The sequence below is a fragment of the Anguilla anguilla genome, chromosome 13 (genome assembly GCF_013347855.1).
Source record: "Anguilla anguilla isolate fAngAng1 chromosome 13, fAngAng1.pri, whole genome shotgun sequence".
Lineage (NCBI taxonomy): Eukaryota > Metazoa > Chordata > Actinopteri > Anguilliformes > Anguillidae > Anguilla > Anguilla anguilla.
In genome coordinates, this window is record NC_049213.1 from 19,410,972 (window position 1) to 19,433,618 (window position 22,647).

At 42.0% G+C, this 22,647-nt stretch overlaps 2 protein-coding genes across 3 annotated transcripts; both read left to right on the forward strand.

Annotated features, from left to right (window-relative positions):
* Positions 1-1,939: 1,939 nt before the first annotated feature.
* Positions 1,940-9,454, forward strand: LOC118211444 (spermatogenesis-associated protein 2-like). 2 transcript variants are annotated; one of them, XM_035388642.1, is made up of 4 exons: positions 1,940-2,025; positions 3,175-3,246; positions 3,542-4,337; positions 5,715-9,454. In XM_035388642.1, the coding sequence occupies exons 3-4, from the start codon at positions 3,999-4,001 to the stop codon at positions 6,942-6,944; spliced, it is 1,569 nt and encodes a 522-aa protein (XP_035244533.1). In that variant the 5' UTR covers positions 1,940-2,025; positions 3,175-3,246; positions 3,542-3,998; the 3' UTR covers positions 6,945-9,454. The 2 variants fall into 2 exon arrangements, with proteins under 2 accessions (XP_035244533.1, XP_035244534.1); XM_035388643.1 differs by lacking the exon at positions 3,175-3,246 and having other exon boundaries at positions 1,945-2,025.
* Positions 9,455-15,182: 5,728 nt separating this feature from the next.
* On the forward strand, positions 15,183-17,240 carry LOC118210849 (comitin-like). The gene is made up of 3 exons (XM_035387309.1): positions 15,183-15,278; positions 15,567-15,660; positions 16,848-17,240. Exons 2-3 carry the CDS (start codon positions 15,571-15,573, stop codon positions 17,106-17,108), a joined length of 351 nt encoding a protein of 116 aa, XP_035243200.1. The 5' UTR covers positions 15,183-15,278; positions 15,567-15,570; the 3' UTR covers positions 17,109-17,240.
* Positions 17,241-22,647: the final 5,407 nt, after the last annotated feature.

Below are 22,647 nucleotides of genomic sequence, written 5' to 3' on the forward strand. Positions count from 1 at the left end.
CCACCCAAAGAAAACAGAGCTGCTTCTATTAGAAGCACTAATCGGCATATCATGCACAACAATTATCATGCCATTATCATTTGGATGACAGTGACGCCTGACAGATAGTAACATAGTACTGTGTTAGCTGCCACAAGTGTTTGTGTTGACATAAATATTTAATGAAGGCGTTATGTTCTGCCTATGAAGGTTGTGTGTAGGTAAGTGTATACCTCTTTTTTGTGTATATGGTTTTTTATGTATTTATGTGAACTTGGCACGTGCAGCTGCAGGTATATCTAATGCAACTGAAGCTTGATCCGAGCTCTGAAGCTTGTTCTGTCACGCCACATCCAGCCAAGGGAGAGCTCACATGCAAACACCTGACCAAGTAGATTTACTGAGGAAAATTGCTTAGGCATGCAGTTCTACATATATCCTGCACAACTATATAAATACAAAGGTTTAAGTTTAAATGCAAGTCTCACCATTGTCCATAATGGATTGTGACTGGATTTTGAAAATTGTCAGTTAATGTGTGATGGTATGTTGAGGAACAATTGTCAGAAAGAATCACTGAGATGAAGAACTCCAACAGCATTCTGGTGATTTTGTTCCCCTTTTATCTTAATATTAAACTTATTAAAGGGAAATATTAACACAATGCAGGTTTGGCTCATAGTCATTTGCTTTGTTTTTTAATTCTTCATTATCTACCAAATGGTTAGTTTTAGTGGCCATGGGTCCATACTTTCACCAATTAGAAGCCTAGTGGTTCATCTCGGCTGTTAATTTGATCAGTTAAAAAGATCTTTTACCTCTTTTTTGTAATTGTTTGTAATATAGCACATTGTGAACTTGAGACTTTTATTCTTCATGGCATGCATAGCTATTTCTGACATAATGTAGCTTCAGAATGTGATTAAGAAATCCCTCTAAACCCGAAAAGAACCTACTTTTCCAAGGCAAGCCCACTCTTGATATCTTTCATATTTTTGGCTGGACTGCAACAGCGCGGCCAGCTCTACAAACGTAAATGTCTCTGAGTGAGTGACTGACTGACTGAGTGATGACGTTACACCATTGGTCGGCCAAGTTATGAAGTTACACCATTGGCCAGATCACGTGTGTTTAGACCAACCATATACTAGGTTTTACCCTGGTCTTGTTTTATTATCTGCACTTTCCGCCCAATTTTTCAAGCTCTAACTAGTCCTACAGTTTTTGCACTACATTCAAACTTTTTACACCAAAATTACTGGCTAGTTCCAGACATTGTTGCTTGTATTCAGATTTTTTGAAATATTCAAAAAAATTTGAAATATTCAACTTTTTGTGAGAAATTTTTCCTCATAGGAAAGCATTGTAGAAAGTTCAGATCCTAGAGCGTGGCACTTGGTTCTGCAGCATTTTTGCACTTTTCTAACTTGACACTCCCTGACATCAAAACGTTCAGCTATTTGTCTACTCTCAACCTAAAAAAAATTTGGAATCACATGTTTCAGTCTCTCAGTATTGGCATTTTTGACAGTCACGCTCCACATACACATGAATGGGCTGCCCACTCTAGCTGAAGTTGGTGATTTTACAGTTTTGATACACGTTTTTAGATCGTCACAGAGGCCACAATTTTCAACGGAATTACACATAATCGCACACAAATCTTCATCAACTCCTCCTTGCACTCATATTCAAATCTAAAAAAAAAAAAAAAACTAATATTCATATCTAAGCTTTTCTTTTTATCATTTTGCTCCTATTGCACTTTTTCTGAGCTATGTGGCCTCATTGAAATGCATTGAGGCTTGAGGACAGTGGCAGACTTTATTCCTTACTTTATCCTTACTTCAAGTATTCTGGTAATGATTTTCAGCAAAGCAAGCTCACACAATTCCTTCAGGAATTGTAACCTTTCTAGAGTAACTTGAAACACGGCAACTTCAGCTCCTCAGTTCTGTGTAGGCAAACATGACCAACAAGTCACCGTCTGCATGGAAACCCACGCATGCGTATTTCAAGGAAGGGAATTTTCAGCGGACTGTGAAGGTACGGAGCGAGTAGCTTGTGGCGTGGGTTGTTATTTTTATGGCGTCAAATATTTGTGCTACACCTGTGGGCACCTGTGTGACTTCCACGATATTAACATGATGACGTGAACTTGCTGAGTCGTGAGCTGGTTTTCCTTATAAGTTATCGAGATATTTTGCCGTCAGTTCTGTTGACTGGCGGCCCGAGTCTCTGTCAAGCTAGCCAACGTTAGCTAGCGTTAGTTTAGCTAACAGTCTGGTGCGCTAACTAGCAGGTTGTTGGTATTCCTCCCTCATGCGCTGTGCTCTAGTAATACGTTAGCTAACTGCATAGTGACAGACAAATAAGTAATGTTAGGTATGCTAAAAAAACAAAAAAACATTTTTTCACGTCATGCTGAAACAGTACTTAACGTGTGCTTGCTAGCTTGCGTAACGACGTTTGATTAATTATGAGTGTTGGCTAGTCGTGTTAACTAGCTACGAAGCTACCCACCTAGGCTGGTAGCTAGACGAACGATATCTAATTACAGGTGGAAAATAAATCTCACCCGGTCTTGTTAGCTACCGATGGTAGTAGCAGCTTTAGCACCTATCGATTTAAAAATCTGGAAACATCTGTAACTTCACTTATCAAACGCCGGCAAGAATGATATGTTACATTAGCTAGCTAACCTTACCCATTCTGGTCCAGCTAACAGTTAGCTGTTTGGCTCGTCCTCCATTTATTTCGCATTTGATTTAGCTAGTCTTTTTTTAAATGTGCGATGTATCTGTGGTAACTTGGCTGACTGTGGTAACGTTGTGACTGCGACATTTGTTTTTCTCTGAGAGCCAGCCAGTGTCACCAGATCGATCGTAAACTAACGTTAAATTGGTTTTCACTGGACAGAACGGACTGTCGATACCTTGAATGGGGAGGTCAGGGGGGTGTGTACAGTTAGCTCGCTACTGTGAACTATAGGAACATGACGACGAGCTTGCAAGCTACCTATCTACCTTTAAAGGGGTAATGAGCTGTAAATCACGTTTTCTGAGCGGAGTATCCTGTGTTCATTTGATACATCACGTTAGTCCTGTTGTGGAAAAAAAAAACCATGCACTGCCTCCCAAAGGTGATAAGTTTTGTTTCTTTTCGCCTGAAACCCAACCCACATCCGTGACGCAGAAGTAGGTAAATACCTCTAAATATACGGAAGCAAGTCATAGCCCCGTCTTCGCCCCTCTTCTTGATAGACGGGTAAGTATTATCTATTTAACCTGTGTAATAGGACTGCACAAAGTACCCTGCTGTACTGCCTGCGGTTTGTTTTGGTCGAGTTGTGACAGCTTGGACAGTGTTTTTTCTCTTTACATTAGCTTAGCCAGAAATCCATTTTAATCTTTTCTTGTTCTTGCTGCTACTACCTGAAGCAAAACTGATTATTGAAGCCAACTGATTGCTGCATATTACCTCACGAGAAGGTTCTGAAATGCACTTGCACACTGTCCTGAACATGCAAATGATTGTCCCTCCTTTCTGTCTTGTCTTGCAGTCAGTTTCGCTTTGGAAATCCTTGGTTTCCCTGAGTGATCCTGTCTTCATGATGCCCTCACACTGAACAGGGGAGAACAAAATTCGGGGAACCCCACCGTCCCTTGAGCGCTCTGCATTCCATTGAGCTGTCCTGGGACCTGTGGAACCTTAACAGTCCCGCCTGTGTCGTTCACAGGCTTGTTGTCCCATCCTCCCCATGCATGCTCATCCATAGCCGGGGGGAATCTCAGGGAAATCCCACAGCAGAGATAAGTACACTGGCGCCACCTATTAGAAAGGAACAGACAATCCCAAGCCCTTAAAAGGCCTAACCCAGGAGGTGGGGAGGTTGTGGATGTGGGCTCCAGCCTGTGGGTGTAGTTGTGGTCACTCCCCCAGCGGAGCTGTGCACAGGGCAGAGCAGGAGATGGCTCGGGAGCCCCAGTGAGTAGTGCGGGGCCGAGCTGCCGTTGCTAATGGAGGCCAAGGTGGCGCGGGATCGCGAGGAGCTCTTCAGGAAGTACGCGCGGTCCCTGGAACGCCGGGCGGAGGAGGGGCCGGGCAGCGAGCAGCCATCAGGGGAGGCGGAGCTGGAGGCGGGGCTGCTGGTGGAGGCAGCGGCCCTGATGGGGGCCTACCGGGCAGATCCGAGCCAGCGGTTCAAGCTAGTGCGCTTCTATGAGGTAGCGGAGAACGCTCTGCGGGCCCCCAGGGGCCCTGGACTGCGTGGGCTGGAGAGAGCCTTCGCCACGCTGGAGACCGTCTGCGCAAACCTGCTGCTCTTCCCCTGGAAGAAGGAGTTCCGTTGCATAAAGGTATCACATGCTCCAGCAGGTCATTATTTCCAATGACCTATTTTTATTTTTTTTTAAATTCCCTATGCATTTGTAGTTTTCTACGTGGCATACAGCCTGTTAAATACTGAATAGGCTTTTGTCAGCTGATGGCTTTTATTGACTAAAAGGTTTGATCCAGGACAGCTGTAGGAAAAACTTGGTAAAAAAAAAACAGTAGCTTATGTGTTTAGACTAAGAAGGGTCATGATGAGCAGGGGGATTTTAACCTAAAAAAGAAAGACTTGAGAAAAACATTGCAAATGAAAGATTTGAAGATCCGAAACTGAAGGCAAGATAATTGATCGAATAAAACTGCAAAGTAAATGTATTCTTTCTGCCATTATATTAGATTTCTACAAATTTTCACACATTGATTGATTGACATCTTGATTTTGTTTTATATATATTTTTTCTTTTTAGTTGCAAGGTGTGTTTCAGATTCAACTTTTGCATTTTCAGTTACATTTCTTTGTTTCTAAGTATGAAACTTTTGGCCCTAATCTGGCTCCATATGTATGGACCAGATTTTGCCAGCGCTGAGACAGAGGTCCTGTAGACTCCTTCCAACTGTCTCTGCCAGCCCTTGCATGCCCTTATGAAATAACAGAGTGGCTATTTATTCTGTTGGCAATGAAAAAAGATCGAAGAAAAATCGGAAGTGGCTGCAGAATTCCATGTGCATGATGAGAAAGTAAACCCAGTTTAAAAAAGAATTACTCATAATTTATGTCTGACTGGGTTTTTATATATAATTTTTTTTAGAACAAAAACCGGCACCAAACCGGTGCTTTTCTCTATTGGGTTTTTTTTGTCCACAGCTTGTGAAGCTTGATCTGACTGCCAAAACTAAAAATGTGTACTTGTACTTCTGAAATGATTGTACTTGTGAACTGTGCCCTTTAACCCTTTGGGCAAGGTTGTGCATTTCCTTTATTTGCATAAATACTTTAATGAATTGGTTGTGAATTTGGTGTCCACTGCTTTTGCCGTTGTTGCACAATAAGTACCCTAAACAAACCAAATATTGTGAACAGACCAAGCTTATTGCTAACTGCCATCTTTTCTTTTCAGCTGTTCTTTTTAATAACAAGGTAGGTAGCTGGCTAAGATAAAGCCTGCCTTGATTAATTAAATTGAGACCAATCAGATTTTATTCAGTGCAAGAGCTATCATACTGATACTGTAGTGCTTTTAGTGTTAACAGTCTCCTGCAACAGAGGGAACTTATCTAAAATGGATAAGCATTACTAGCTAAATTACAGGCTACGGTCTTCATCCCTCTATTATCTCTCACTCGCTCTGTTCTCTTTTTACCATCCCTTCCTCTCTCTCTTTCCCTCTTTTTCATCCCTTCAGACGTTTACAGGCCCGTACGTGTACTACCTTCAGGGGGCGCTGTGTGAGGCTGATCTGCGCTCTCTGCTGCTCCTGATGGGCTACTCCAGGGAGCAGGAGCTGCAGTTTCAGGCGCGCGACCAGCGGGGGGAGCCGTCGCACCTGCGGCAGCTGGCCTTCGAGCTCTTCCTGGCGAGGGCGGAGTGCCAGCTGCTGGCAGAGGCGGTGGCTCTGGTGGGAGACGGGGCATCAGAAGCAGAGGTTGTAGAGGCACGGCGGGTAGGGTGTGAGGGGATGGGGTCTGGGGACGGCGGTCTGGTGACGGAGGCATCGCGGCTGTCGGTGCGGCCGGTGGAGAGGGGGCGGGGCTGTCTGAGGCGGGGCAGTGCCGGGGCGCGGCCGTCCCGCTCGGTGGATGTCACGGACGGGGCGGGGAGCTGGCAGCCGCCGCCGTCCCGACCCATCCTAAGGGCCTCGCTTAGCCTACGCAAAGAGCCGCTCTACACTGACGTCCAGGATGACCTCAAGGACGAGATCCTCCACCCTGCCCCCAGCCCTGCTCTCTTTTCCGCCCCCAGTTCTGCTCCATCCCCCTCGGCCGAGGTCTACCCCTACCCCCTCTCCTCTCTGGACGATGTGGACCTCTACACTGAGTGTGGGGTGTACCGCCAGCCCCTATCCCGCCCACCCAGCCGGGAGCCTCGGGACAGCTGGGGGCCGAAGCCCCTCAGCGCCACCAAGTGCCAGGGGTGTGGGCGGGGCTACCCCAGCCTGGCTTCCTGCCACAGGTGTCACTTGATCCTGTGCTCCTCCTGCCATGCCCAGGACCCCTCCCCCTGCTGCGGTGGCCCCTCCCCCTCCCCCCGGCCCCTGGACGGCTACCTGCCTGCCAAAGAGAAGCAGCAGCTGTCTGTCTACACCAACAACCACGGCCACTCCCACTCTCTTAGTAACAACCACACGCACTCCCATTCCCCATTGCCAGAGAAGCCATTGACAGTGTCCAAGCTCTATCACGGAAAGCCTTTGGTTACCCTGGGAAACGGTGGAGGGGGCGGGTCACGGTGTGGTTTCTGCAACAAGCCGGCAGCCTCGCACACTTGCATGAGCTGCTCCAAGGTGTCCTGTGATTCCTGCATTGGCCTCTACGCCGGGGACACCTGCAGCCGCAAGAACGTGCATCACACCTTCATCTCCAACCACCAGCTCAACTACAAAGCCAGCACTAATGCCCACACCATCTACCGCTGAACCACCCTCCATCACAAACCCTCCATCACACACTGTACCACCATCTCCCCTCATGGCTTTTGACAGATGCTTTTACAGCCATCTATCACACCTTGTACCTTCTTCTATCACACCCTGTACCTTCATCTGTCAGACCCTGTACCTTCTTCTGTCACACCCTGTACCTTCATCTATCACACCCTGTACCTCATTCTATCACACCTTGTACCTTCATCTATCACACCCTGTACCTTCTTCTGTCACACCCTGTACCTTCATCTATCACACCCTGTATTTTCTTCTGTCACACCCTGTACCTTCATCTATCACACCCTGTACCTTCTTCCGTCACACCCTGTACCTTCATCTATCACACCCTGTACATCTATCACATACTGTACCTTCATTTATCATGCCTTTTATTGCTAAGGATGTATGACATGCTGTCAGCCTGCTTGTTTGCAGTTGTTTGCTAATCATGAGGAAGCCATCACCTTGGGGTCACTCATCATGTCCACTTCTCTCCTTCACGCCTCTCTGTAGTCCTTGTGCTCTCATCTCTGTCCATCCTGTAATCCAATTGGATGTGACCCTGTTGCGCTTTCGACTTGAAGCCTACTCTACCCACAAAAATTTGATGTAATAAAAACTTGCTTGAAATATTCTGCCCACCCCCATCCCCTCCTGCCCTTGTTTTGGTGTCTGTGATGTCTGACACTTCTTTCAACCTTGGAACACTGGCTTTTTTGTGTGGGGGCGGTTGGCAAGTTCCAAAAATTACATTTGTTATGCAACAAAAGGACAAACAAAAATCCAGCCCAAATTTTTTCTGACCCATACATGCACAACCTAATATGTTATGAAATTACAAAACTCACTGTGGAACAGAAATGCACAGGTGTGTGGCACTTGGCTGCGGTAGACCCTGAGATCAGCCAGACCTTCCCATAATCCAGCCAGCAAGCACTATGTCTAAAACCATTAACTGATCCAGTATCGCTGGTCCTGATAGCACTGCAAAATGGGTATGAAACCTGCTGTCTGGTTTCCCGTAACGAGGTAGCAACAGTACTGGGTTTTGTTTGGCTCTGTCTCAAATGGCTTATTTGTTCACTTTGTCTATTCCTTACATAGTGTATAATATGTAGTGCATTATATGAGGGGTGAGTGTATGCTTAATTGTTCACAAACTCACATTTAATGCTAGCTAGCTAGACATTTCTGGCTAGTTAGCGTTGTGTGTTTCTTATACTAGTGTTAATGAAGCATCCATAGGATACCGCTGCCTTCCCTTCTATAGCATAATAAATACAGAAACAAATGTCATTAAATTTGACTTTGTTTTAATCGATATATAGACATTGTGGTTACGGATGGAAAAGCAATTGCTAAAGCAAGAAATTCTGCCACCTTAGTAGGATTGTTTTTTTTTTCCGCCAGCATTTGCACTGCATTTTGGGATACACTGCTACTGTACTACTTAATTTGGAACTAGTGGACCATTTGAAACCCAGTCTTGATCTTACCCAGTGTGAAAAGGCACACAGTGTTTGCTTTATAGGCCTGTAGTAAATAAAATACTTTCTGTTCTTCCTTGGGCAAATTCACTGGATAAATGTGAGTACTGCTATTTATTGTAAGCGTTTCAAATGTACAGTTCAGCATTTTGCCATGAAAAAGGATTAAATTTATTCTTGAATAAAGTGACGATATGTTGAAAACGTTTATGTTTTGAAATGGGACACTTTCACAGGTCTGTGTAGACTTTTTTTAGTCTTTGTAAGCCTCCGGGAAGTCATGCATTATTAATGTATTGGTTTTGTCTGCATGACATCGCTGTCGTTCACAAGCACTTGTCCAAGAACTGGTTGGCTTAAAGTCAGATGATGTTTGTGCTCTATCACATTTGAAGATAGGATTTTGCAATACCTAAATCGTCATCCATTGCAAAGACTTGCATGTGCTTATGACAGTTTTATAAAGATGTTATGACATGAGTAATTGCTTTATGAAGGTTTCAGGATAGCACACTTTGTAAAAGGTAGTTTCCAGAAATAAGGCATATGGGACATTTGAGTAGACATGAGGTACCCATGTGTTGGGCTGGGCCTCTAGCTCCTGAAGGGTCATAGTGTGTGTTTGCCTCCACCCCTCTGATCTTACGCCCAGCTACCCCTTTCTAATGCTCTGTACTGTGGCCTGTCCACAGCTATATGTGTGTATGCATGTGATTATGCACGTGTAAATGTGTTTGTGTGATCATACGTATTTGTGTGCACATATGTGTATGGATTTTGTGTGCACGTGAACATGAATGCGTGTTTGGTTATAGATGTGAGCATATGTGTTTGTGTGTGTGTGTGTGTGTGTGTGTGTGTGTGTGGGGGGGGGGGGGGGGGGTTAAGGCACCTGGGACACTCTGACTCTCCAGGGGGACTCTCTATAGGCCTGCTGTCTGCTATACTGAATCTGCAGTGCTGTAATGTGGATTTAAATACTGCAATAAAAATCTTAGTGTGTACATAATGTTATTTGAGAACAACGCTGAAATATTTACACCTCATTCACTTCTTAAAATTTTGTCTTGCAACAAGGATTCCTTTTACATCTTAAGTAAATATGTCTAGCTCTGTTAAATGGCATTTCCTTTTTTAACATTACAATAGCATAGCATATATAGCTTGTGAGACAGGTCAGATTAAGTTCTGAGCCAAAGCATATGAACATCCGAGGCCTGGAGCTGACATATTTGCTGTGAAGTATTGTAATAATTCACAATGCCTGAGCAAATATACAATTACTTTCAGATACAACATGAGAAAATATACTCTATAACCAAAAGTATATGGATACTCCTTGATCTGGGGCTGTTTTTCATGGTTTGGGCTTGGCCTTTTCCGGTATTGGCAAATCTTAATGCTTCAGCATATAATCATATTCTGTATGATTCTGTGTTTCCTCAGCAGTTTGAGGAGGGCCCTTTTCGTTTTCAGAGTGACAGTACCCTCAGACACACATCAAAGGTGCATATAGAAATGGTTATGTGGAGAACGGTGTGGAAGAACTTGACTGGCCTACACAGAGCCCTGACCTCAACCCCATCCAACACCTTTGGGACCACTTGGGAAGCCAACTGTGAGCCAGGCCTAATCACCCAATCAGTGCCTGTCTTCACTAATGCTCTTCTGGTGGAATGTAAGCAAATCCTTGCAGCAATGCTCTAACATCTAGCCTTCCCAGAAGAGTGGAGGTAGTTATAGCAACAAAGGGTGGACCAACTCGATATTAATGTCAGTAATTTTGGATAAGATGTATGTCAGGTGTCCACTTACTTTTGGCCATGTAGTGTACTTCGGAAGAGCCATAAAAGCGATTTATCTATCTAAAATGAAGGTGAGAGCTACCCTCAGGCCTGCACTGAGTCTGTCGTAGGATGAGGTGTCGATAAGTTCTATGATAAACCCTTTATGTTCCTGTAAATGGTATGCTTGACTGTTTGCTCTGTCAACCTCCACCCTCCAAAACTTGCACAACACACAAGTGCTCTTCTCTTATCGCATCCCCTGTTCCTCATTTCCATTACTCTGCTTCAGCTGAAGCACATATTATCTGGCTGACTCACCTTTGCTCACCACTTCTGCTCTTTCCTTAAGCAGAAGGTATTTCACAGAGGCAAAGATAGACATATCTTTATACATTATAATTATATATTGTATCATAATTATAAATAATTTTTAAAATGTGTTTTGTGTTTACTCAATTTCCCTTTGTCTAATATTACACTTTGTCTAAAGATCTGAAACCATTCAGTGTGACAAATATGAAATAATCGAGGAAATCAAGGAAAGGGACAAATTCTTTTTCATGGCACTGGATGTGTACAACATTGTATCAAGGCCTGGGCCTGTATTCACAAAGCATCAGAGAGTTGGGTGCGGATATGGGATCAGGTTTCCCTTGTTCATATCCAAGCCCTACTCATTTTGAACTGGTCTGAGATCTGCATTCCTGTGGAATGCTTTATGAATATGGGGTCTGGATTACATGTGCCTACATGGTTCTTTAACTTTGACTTGAAATATGATGGATTTTGGATGTTACAGAGTCGTTTTACGTTTTACATTTATGAGTTCTGGGGTGCTTGTTAAGGTCAATGGAAACATCCACACAGGGGGTTGTAACTTGGTTATGAATGGGTCATTCAGCAAGACAATGATCCCAAACGTTGTAGGGTTTAAACCAACAGTTAGTGTAATGACTATGACTATGTGCCATTGTAGGTGCAAGAGGAATATTGGGAGCATAGTGCTTTAGGTACCAAACTAGATTTGAGGGTGTAGTGTTAAATGTAGTATGTCTAATGATAATCAATACAGGGTACGTGCTTAGCTTAACATTTAGGGAAGAGACAAAGTTTTCAGAGTTAGCTTACAATGCCATTGTGCTGAATTCACTATATTTTTACTGAAGCAATTTGGCTTGGTACCTTGGGCAAAATAACAAGTGCACAACAACAGCTAACCTGAAAACAGGTAGCCAGCTCACAAAAACAGATAACTTTTGATGTTAGTGCTCTCTCTCATCAATTTATTATCCTCCATAGTTTGGGCTTTAAATAGTTAATTTTAGCGACGTTCTGAAAATGAATGGGAGCAAAGCGGGTTCCTGACAACTGTGAGTTAACAGGAGCAGGGGCAGCTAATGTTGCTAGTATTCATGCTATGCAAATACAATGGGGTAGGCTCCACAAAATTGCTTGTGATATACCAAAGTGAAATATCACTTTAAGCTCATAGCGCAAAGCCCCTAATGGTCAGCATGCCGGCGTGCCGAGATTACTAAACTCAGACATTCGGTGCTACTGCAACCAAAGTATGAGTTAAAAACAGAAACGCATTGTTTTAGTTTCATTAGTAGACGATACACGACAACTATGCCGAATACGGAGTTTCGCAGTGCCACCATTGACGCTCTGGTCGTTCATTTAACACGCACCCCCTCCCTGCAGTCTCTAGAAAACATCTTGGAATTTATAAAAATATTCTTTCACCACTAAAAAATCGTATTCCGTCATAGCAACAAGATAAACCCGACAATAGCCCTAAGATTGAGATGGCAGGTATGCCATCCCGCCAAGTTACGCCTTGGTGGGGGCATGCCCCATACCTATACAGCACTGAGAGTTTGGCACTTTTCATGGGTTCCCCACAGAAATAACCACAACAGCCATAGACTCAGCCCTTAAAAACATTGAATTCTGTAAATTCTCACTCCATTTCAAAAGACAGAATTCATAAACAACTTCACATGTCCATACAATAAAGCCCCAAACTAAGGGGATTTTGCGTTTTCTCCTTCTTCTTCTCATTCTTCTTCTTCTTTCTTCTTCTTCTTCTTCTTATTTTTCCTGCCGCCTATCCCACTAACAACATGTCTCCCCATTGGACACTTTACCTACACCAGCCAAATCTTCACCTACACGGCCCAATCAAAAACTCACATACACACGCAAAATACCCATGCCTTCTTATTCTGAAACATTTCCAGTTTAAACAGCTAGTCTGTTGTGGCCTAGTGGGCAAGGTTACAGTCTTGGAAACATGGGGTCCTGGGTCCAAGTCCAGCTAGGGGCACGTTTCTGTAACCTGCTTTTACCCTCACTAATTGTCTATTACTTCTCAATTATTGCTTTTGCTCCATATCTACCCGCTGTTCACCGAACGTATACACTGCATTATGACATACCGTCTGCACATTCAGTTATTAACCGGCTACAACATTGCAAGGCCTTATGGATTCAACGGGAGCTCTTCTGTGCTTACTGGCCTGTGTTCTTCTTTAAAACCACGGACAGGTTTGCTAATGATATTTCACACATTGCATAGCTATGTCATGGTGCTGCACTAACAAAGTCACAGACAGGTAAACCTCCGGTTGAAGGATTGAATCCCGCCTCGCCCGCGGGCAGGTAATTTCCTCTTTTACACTAACGTTTTCTTACGCTTTTATATTTTCTTTACCAAAACTCACTCACGGCCACCAATATACATTTCATGATGGCAAATGTATTCCTTTTATTAAACAGTTACACCAGTTCACCACTGTGCCATTTCTACCAACTATATTTCTTCACTTGGCTACCATACAAAACCTTCTTATCAGCAAACGCCACGTTTCTACATTCATGTTATCTCGCCCTGTTCTCTATCTAGCCACATACACACAATTACTACATATGTACGTTCTGCAACTCCCCATTAAAACATTACATTTAAAATCATGACTCACTCATAATTGTAACTACTACTACCGAACATGAGAAAAGCACATCCGTGCAATTGATCTCACACGTAACTTAACCCTCCACGTTAATGACTAATGTTATATATAGACTGTTATATATACGATTTGATAAGGAAAGTCAGCTCGCTCATGGTCACTTCATTTACTTCGCACTATAGTCTGTGATCATGTCAACCTTCACCTATATGCCCATTCTGCTAAAAACATACTGTTTCAACTACGCAGTTTCATCATTTATCCTAATTTATCTCACACTGTTGTTATTTTCTCATATGCAAAGCCTGCTGGGACATATGGGTCTGCTCCTATTTTCCACTATCAAGTTTTCCGGTTCTAGCTTAGCAAAACAGCGAAGAGGATTCCTACCTGCAGATAAGCCTATCAAAATGCCTTATAAACCTTACAAACACCATAAGTGCATCTCCATGAAATAACAGACAACGGAGCAGGACAGAAGGGTACACAAGTTGTGACCTAGGGAGTTCTAATAATACGGGCTTGTTGATTCTTTTGTTAATCAAAGTTCGTTGGATGACCGTCTAATCCGTGAGTACATACACTGGCCATATTTCACCTGCGTTTCCAAAGCGTTTATGCTTACGCCACCGCATCCTTCTGAACTGTTTTACATATATAGCAAACCAAAACTGCTAAACGGTACACGCTCATCAGACTGTACAAATTCACACAACGATAGCCATAATCCACAACCGTTTCTTACAAGGTTACTTCGCATTTCTCACTCTCATAATAAAACGCTATGCAAAAAGAAATGATATCTCATAAAAAACGTTTTCAACACACAAAAATGCCAAGTTACTCACACACACAAGACATACACCGTCTATAACTCATTCATTCACACTGCCAAAATCCAGGCCTGCCATTAAAAGTATTGATATCAAAATGACGCCAAGTTACGGCACTAGAAACAATATAGGCTATCTTGCCTCACCAAAATTAAATAAGATGTATTCCAAAGCAATGCTACCCAATATTTCCTCAATTCTTTCAAGTCACTTGGCCCTGTGTGTTTAAGCATGTAGTACATGGACAGGCCAAACATATGTGTAGATGGCTTTCTCATAGTCAAGATTGATTGAATAGGCGTCTATATGTCCAGTTTGTATTGGTATGTATGTATTTCACTGCCCAGCGTTTTTGTTGCGTGAATGATTGTATGTTTCTTGGTATAAATGCCTGTTCGTAAATGTGAATGTAACATGCTGCGAGGGAAATGTTCCCATGGGGATAAAGAAGTTCTCTATGTATGTATGTACAATATATATTTCACATGCAGTATTTATTGTACGTAGCAAATATACAATAACTTTTTAGTACAGTCTGGCTTGATTGACAATCACTGCTTAGTTTTTACCAATCACTGGTTACACTGCTTAGTTTTTGCTTCATACATCTATAGTAGTTCTGCATATCCACCCTTAGATTTTATGATGGTCAAGACTTTTTTGATCCAGCACATGTATAGTTTAACCTGCTGTATATATGCAATCTCTCAGTATTTCATTGCAAACTAAAAAAGTGCAAATTAATTTTAGATTTTTTGTCTAGACAATTGCATTTGTGGCATTTTATTTCTTACAAAATTATGTATATAAACTAATCTGCATTAGTAGAAAGTGTAAATTGTACAAATGTCTTGCTTCATTTAAGCCATTTTTCAAGTCTCTGTGATGTGTGTTCACATCTGGAGTTATAAAGCTTTAAATAGAGTACCCCTTAAATGGGCAAGGATTGGCAAGATTTGGCATGTGCGCTAAGGGGTTAAGTAACTGAACTTTGTAACTTTGCCAGTTCCAATCCCACCCTTTCCTGTATCATGCAAAGGTGAGGGGCATTTGGGTGAACAAGCAGCAGATACATTCCAAGTATCTGTAATTCAGTTTATGCTGATCACAGAAAGTTGCACAATTTAATCCTCCCTCCCAGTCTCCTCCTTCTTTGTGTGTCTATAAAATGGATTGGTCCGTCTCGCATTGCACATTGCTGTTCCAACTTCATCTATTTGACCAGCTGCACCATCCACAGCCTGTGAGTATCACCCCTAATCCTTTTCATCTCTTCAGACCTGTTTCTTATCTTTGGATTGCTTCTGCTATTAAATATTTTGCCAATTATTTCAACCTAATTGATTTTTTATTTATTGCAGAAGCATTTGGCATTTTCATTGTCTAGGAAAATCATTTGAGAAGAATTTGAAATTATGGTAGTTACTGCACAGTATCTTCTGTCAAAGCTCCTTTTCAACATCAACTATAATTTATGTATTAATATAATATATTAATCATTAATCAAAAAAACACAATACTGTCTTTGCAGAGCTATGAGCAAAAACTTCTTGTCCGTGAATGAAGAACTCCGCAAGGGAGATTATTTGGTCTCCAATAACCAAGAGTTCAAAGCTGTGTTCCAGGTAGGTAACCTGCAAGAGTACAAAGAAGGTGACAGAGAGTTATAGGGGCCCACAGTGAACTATGGTGACTCTTGTGGTGGTGGGCATCCAGAGTAACAGATTCACAGATAGATTATTAACACCTGAAGTAACTGTAATTACATATGAATTTATTATAGAATTATTTTTGACATTCTGTGACAAAAACAACATATTCAGACAGCCATAGACAGGAATCTGGAAACATCAGTTGTCCACTCACAAGCTCTACATAATAGGAACTTTGTTCCTAAAGTTACAAAATGTAGCTTCTAATTTTGGTATTGATGGAACTTGCCAGATGGTATTCAATTTATATATATATATATATATATATATATATATATATGTCAGTTATTTATATAATGACTACACCATGGGCAATTAATATTGCATAAAAGTAAAAAAGACAGCTGGCTGCATTGGAGTGCATCCTCCCAAATTGGTGGGGAACACTGTTGCGATGGAATTAGCTTGTAATTATGGTTGCACATAACCATTTGGAGATAAAGAAGCAGGGATTAAAATGAATAAAACTTTCAAATACCATAGATAATAAAAATGTTCTGAATGAATAAATGCACCCATCCTGCATTTTAACCATGTTTTTAACTCATTGTCTAGCATACCTCCAAGCTATATTAATTTTTACAGAAGATCATGTCCATTTGTACATTACTGCTTTATTGCATACCCTAGAAAAGGTGGAAATAAATAACACTTCCATGTTATTAAATAACATGTCATTACCTCAAAGTAAATGTCTGATATCATTTCTCAGAACTTTAATATTTCTAATTAGGGGGCGACATTGGCGACTCAGGAGGTAAGAGCAGTTGTCTGGCAGTCGGAGGGTTGCCGGATCAATCCCCACCCTGGGCATGTCGAAGTGTCCCTGAGCAAGACACCTAACCCCTAACTGCTCTGGTGCATGAGAGGCATCAATTGTAAAGCGCTTTGGATAAAAGCGCTATATAAATGCAGTCCATTTACCATCTTGATATAATTTCTATTATATTCTAGCAAGTACAAAATTGTCACAAATTTTGTACTTTTAGTGCTAATATATGGAAATTATTTGGACTATTACATGACTAAAATGTAAATATGTTTAGGTTGATAGCGTTTGGCATAAAAGCTTCTATACCTCAAACAATCTATCTCCACAGGAGGATGGCAACTTTGTCATCTATGGCTGGAAGCCCACCTGGGCTTCTGATACGGTCTCATCAGAACCCTACCGTTTATGTATGCAGAAAGACTGCAATTTCGTCATGTATACGAAGAACGACAGTGCCATATGGAACACTAAGTCCAACCGATCCCCCTGCAACACGTGCCGCCTCTACCTAAAGGATGATGGAACCCTGGTGGTGGCAAGTGAGGGTCAGGACGTCTGGTCCTCTGCAAACTCCAAAGGCACGAAATGAAGTGACAAGCTTCATCTTCCCCTGGGTGCACCACGTCACTGTATATCCGCATGTGACAAATGTGTAGTGTGCTTCACTTTGTAGACATTTTCCATGTATGTGTCCAGTAAAGGAAGTCAACAAACCATAAAAGTTTTTTTGTGCATTATTGCAGGGTTGCTAAAAGAAATAGACTGTAGCACAACCTGTTGTTCTAGTTTTCATTTTATTTGTGTCATTTCGGGTATTTTTTTATGGAGTACTGGTTACAATTATTTACACTATTAATAAAAAGGAACAAAAAGCTTGCACAACATAATATAATAATGAGCTATATTCAAGGCTCAATAAGAAAATAATATAAAATATAAAAATAAAATTTTCCATTTGTTTGAGCATACAATATAGCTAATTACCTTACCTTAAATTTTATACAGCCTTTTTTGCTCAGATTTTGGCAATCATTTTGGAAGGCACTGTATATGACAAACAATGTACTACAACTTAGCATTCCAACTTTGAAATGAAATTAAACATTTTATAAAGACATTCCAGAAATAAATAAGGCTAGAGTACAAAATTGCATATATAGTGACAGAAGTACTGTTGTTTTGGTTTCTTTTTTCAAAAGCTGTAACACAGAGCTGACTAATACTGACAAATCAAATTTACCAGCATCAGTCACAGAATCTTCAGTCTGAAAGCAAAATGTATGAATTAAATTTTTATCATAACTAATAATAGTTCCTTTTCATCCAATGTTGTTGAGGGTTTGAAACTAAAGGGCATTCATTCATTAAACAAGCAGTGTATCATCAGCTAATTGAAGAACAGAACAACAACCTTATGTGTTCACAGGAGAAGAGAGGATTGAGACACCTCACTCATGAGTCATTGAGTTGCACAAGTGAGCCCCTGCTCCCAGCAAACAAGTTTGATGATCCCAGTTAGGAGTTCATGTGGCACACCCCATTCCAGTATAGCACTGACAGTTCGGTACTTTTCAGGGTTTCCCATAAAAAGAACTTCTGTGGCCACAGGTTCTCACTCACTCATTTAACTTGGTGGCGCATCTCCCATCCCACTATAATCTGTTGTGTGTCGCTGTGAGGTTTCACAGTATTCACAGTTTCACAGTGCTTATACTGTCTTGTGGTGAGAGCCATCACTGGCTTAATCACTCTGTAGAGCCCAGCCCATGCTTACATTTACAGCTGCTACTGGCAAACTAGTGTCTGTCTTGGATTTCATTCTCTGCATTTTCCGGGCTAGGTTGAGGCTCAATTTCAAATTATGAAACACAAATTCAGATTTACTAAACACTCTTTAACTTTGAATCTTTTAATTAAAAAACTCATACATTTTTTCTTGCCCAAACAAATCATCTGAAAGATCGGTCGTACTCAATGAAACATTTTTAACATGACGGGCATCGCTAATGTGTGTAGCTTCAATTGACATTGATCCTTTGTCCTAAACTGTAAAACTTTTTTCAAACTTTCACATAATTTGTAATTTTTTTCCCTGCTTCAGCCACCCCGCAAGCTTTTATTTTTGTCAATGAAATTTAAGGATACATTTTCATTGAATCCAGGCCTAAGTTGTAAATGTGTGCATTTATGTGTGATGATGTGTGCACATGTGTGTGAGGTAGCGTGCATCTATGTGTGTGTAATGGTATGCGTATGTGTATGATGGCGTGCATGTACCGTCTCTCACCGTAGCTGGGGAAGCACGCCTTCAGGCAGCAGATAGAGGACAGCACAGTCAGGTTGGTCAGGCTGCAGAGACCGAAGAGCACACCACAGAACGCGTAGCACAGACAGGTCAGCTAGAGTTTTTGACTTTATCAGCCAAAAACTCTAAAATAGCCAATGGAAACAGAGGACATTGGCATGTTCCTGGGGGAATGGCCAATGAAGACAGATGATATAATTTCCACCATATTCTTTACCTGTGTGAAAAACCGAAGGTATGGCCAAGGGGAAGAGTGTGACACTCATTCCGAGGTCACTGATGGACAGGTTAATAATGAATAAACTCTGCAGGCTTCAGGGACAACCTCTTACGATAGGCAATTAACAACAGTATGCTGTTTCCCAAGAGTGACAGGATAACTAGAGAGAGAGGGAGAGAGAAAATAGGAGGGAGAGAGAGGCACAGAAAGAGTCAGATTGGGGTGAGAGAAAAAATAAGATATGGAAACAGAGAGCAATGGGGAGAGGGGTAGAGACAGGCACAGCGCTTATCAGGGCAGCCTGAAAACTGATGGACTGCAGCAATCTGATCTCCAAGAGAGGGTTATGAAGAAGCGGCTCTTGCAAAACCCACCGCCCAGGACAGGTAATGTCTCTCCTAATAGTGAACGTTGCGTACCATGATTTCACAAGAGATCTGTAAAAAGGGGTAAGAGCAGAAAAGTCCATTCTCTCTAGATTTAACAAAAAAAGCTGACGGTCATAACCGAGACCTCCAGCCCTCCTCAACAAAGTCCACGCTAAGCCTCTCCAGCTGAGCTCTGGGTGATAAAATAGTCTCTGGGCAGCCTGCAAACGAAAAGCTGCAACCCTACTCTGCAGGTCAACCATGGCTTGGCCCCCCTCCTGTACAGGGAGGTACAGCAGTGCAGCCTTCACCCAATGTTGGCCTGACCAGAAAAAATTCACCAGCTGTTTTTGTGTCTCCTCCAGTAGACCTCTTGGTGGCTCCAACATGTGAAGCCTGTGCCATAGTGTTGAGGCAGCCAGGTTATTGATAACCAGGACTCTCCCCCGAAAGGACATTAGTGGCAACAACCACCGCCATTTAGACAACTTAGCAACAACCTTGTCCAACATCCCTTCCCAGTTCTTCTTCTGAAAGTCTGTAGTCCCTAGAAAAACTCCTAGACACTTCAGCCCTTCTTTGTCCCACCTAAGCATCCCTGGCAGACTGGGTAATGACCCTGTCCTCCATCCCCCCAGCTGTAAGGCAGTCTCAGTCACTAATACTCTTCTGGCTTAATGTAAGCAAATCCTTACAGCAATGCTCTAACATCTAGCCTTCCCAGAAGAGTGGAGGTAGTTATAGCAACAAAGGGTGGACCAACTCGATATTAATGTCAGTAATTTTGGATGAGATGTATGTCAGGTGTCCACTTTCTTTTGGGCATGTAGTGTACTTCGGAAGAGCCATAAAAGCGATTTATCTATCTATAATGAAGGCGAGAGCTACCCTCAGGCCTGCACCGAGTCTGTCGTAGGATGAGGTGTCGATAAGTTCTATGATAAACCCTTTATGTTCCTGTAAATGGCATGATTGACTGTTTGCTCTGTCAACCTCCACCCTCCAAAACTTGCACAATACACAAGTGCTCTTCTCTTATCGCATCCCCTGTTCCGCATTTCCATTACTCTGCTTCAGCCGAAGCACAGATTATCTGGCTGACTCACCTTTGCTCACCACTTCTGCTCTTTCCTTAAGCAGAAGGTATTTCACAGAGGCAAAGATAGACATATCTTTATACATTATAATTATATATTGTATCATAATTATAAATAATTTTTAAAATGTGTTTTGTGTTTACTCAATTTCCCTTTGTCTAATATTACACTTTGTCTAAAGATCTGAAACCATTCAGTGTGACAAATATGAAATAATCGAGGAAATCAAGGAAAGGGACAAATTCTTTTTCATGGCACTGGATGTGTACAACATTGTATCAAGGCCTGGGCCTGTATTCACAAAGCATCAGAGAGTTGGGTGCGGATATGGGATCAGGTTTCCCTTGTTCATATCCAAGCCCTACTCATTATGAACTTGTCCGAGATCTGCATTCCTGTGGAATGCTTTATGAATATGGGGTCTGGATTACATGTGCCTACATGTTTCTTTAACTTTGACTTGAAATATGATGGATTTTGGATGTTACAGAGTCGTTTTGCGTTTTACATTTATGAGTTCTGGGGTGCTTGTTAAGGTCAATGGAAACATCCACACAGGGGGTTGTAACTTGGTTATGAATGGGTCATTCAGCAAGACAATGATCCCAAACGTTGTAGGGTTTAAACCAACAGTTAGTGTAATGACTATGACTATGTGCCATTGTAGGTGCAAGAGGAATATTGGGAGCATAGTGCTTTAGGTACCAAACTAGATTTGAGGGTGTAGTGTTAAATGTAGTATGTCTAATGATAATCAATACAGGGTACGTGCTTAGCTTAACATTTAGGGAAGAGACAAAGTTTTCAGAGTTAGCTTACAATGCCATTGTGCTGAATTCACTATATTTTTACTGAAGCAATTTGGCTTGGTACCTTGGGCAAAATAGCAAGTGCACAACAACAGCTAACCTGAAAACAGGTAGCCAGCTCACAAAAACAGATAACTTTTGATGTTAGTGCTCTCTCTTATCAATTTATTATCCTCCATAGTTTGGGCTTTAAATAGTTAATTTTAGCGACGTTCTGAAAATGAATGGGAGCAAAGCGGGTGCCTGACAACTGTGAGTTAACAGGAGCAGGGGCAGCTAATGTTGCTAGTATTCATGCTATGCAAATACAATGGGGTAGGCTCCACAAAATTGCTTGTGATATACCAAAGTGAAATATCACTTTAAGCTCATAGCGCAAAGCCCCTAATGGTCGGCACGCCGGCGTGCCGAGATTACTAAACTCAGACATTCGGTGCTACTGCAACCAAAGTATGAGTTAAGAACAGAAACGCATTGTTTTAGTTTCATTAGTAGACGATACAGGACAACTATGCCGAATACGGAGTTTCGCAGTGCCACCATTGACGCTCTGGTCGTTCATTTAACACGCACCCCCTCCCTGCAGTCTCTAGAAAACATCTTCGAATTTATAAAAATATTCTTTCACCACTAAAAAATCGTATTCCGTCATAGCAACAAGATAAACCCGACAATAGCCCTAAGATTGAGATGGCAGGTATGCCATCCCGCCAAGTTACGCCTTGGCAGGGGCATGCCACATACCTATACAGCACTGAGAGTTTGGCACTTTTCAGGGTTCTCCACAGAAATAACTACAACAGCCACAGACACTCAGCCCTTAAAAACATTGAATTCTGTAAATTCTCACTCCATCTCAACAGACAGAATTCATAAACAACTTCACATGTCCATACAATAAAGCCCCAAACTAAGGGGATTTTGCGTTTTCTCCTTCTTCTTCTTCTTTCTTCTTCTTCTTCTTCTTCTTATTTTTCCTGCCGCCTATCCCACTAACAACATGTCTCCCCATATGACACTTTACCTACACCAGCCAAATCTTCACCTACACGACCCAATCAAAAACTCGCATACACACGCAAAATACCCATGCCTTCTTATTCTGAAACATTTCCAGTTTAAACAGCTAGTCTGTTGTGGCCTAGTGGGCAAGGTTACAGTCTTGGAAACACGGGGTCCTGGGTCCAAGTCCAGCTAGGGACACGTTTCTGTAACCTGCTTTTACCCTCACTAATAATTGTCTATTACTTCTCAATTATTGCTTTTGCACCATATCTACCCGCCATTCACCGAACGTATACTGCATTATGACATACCGTCTGCACATTC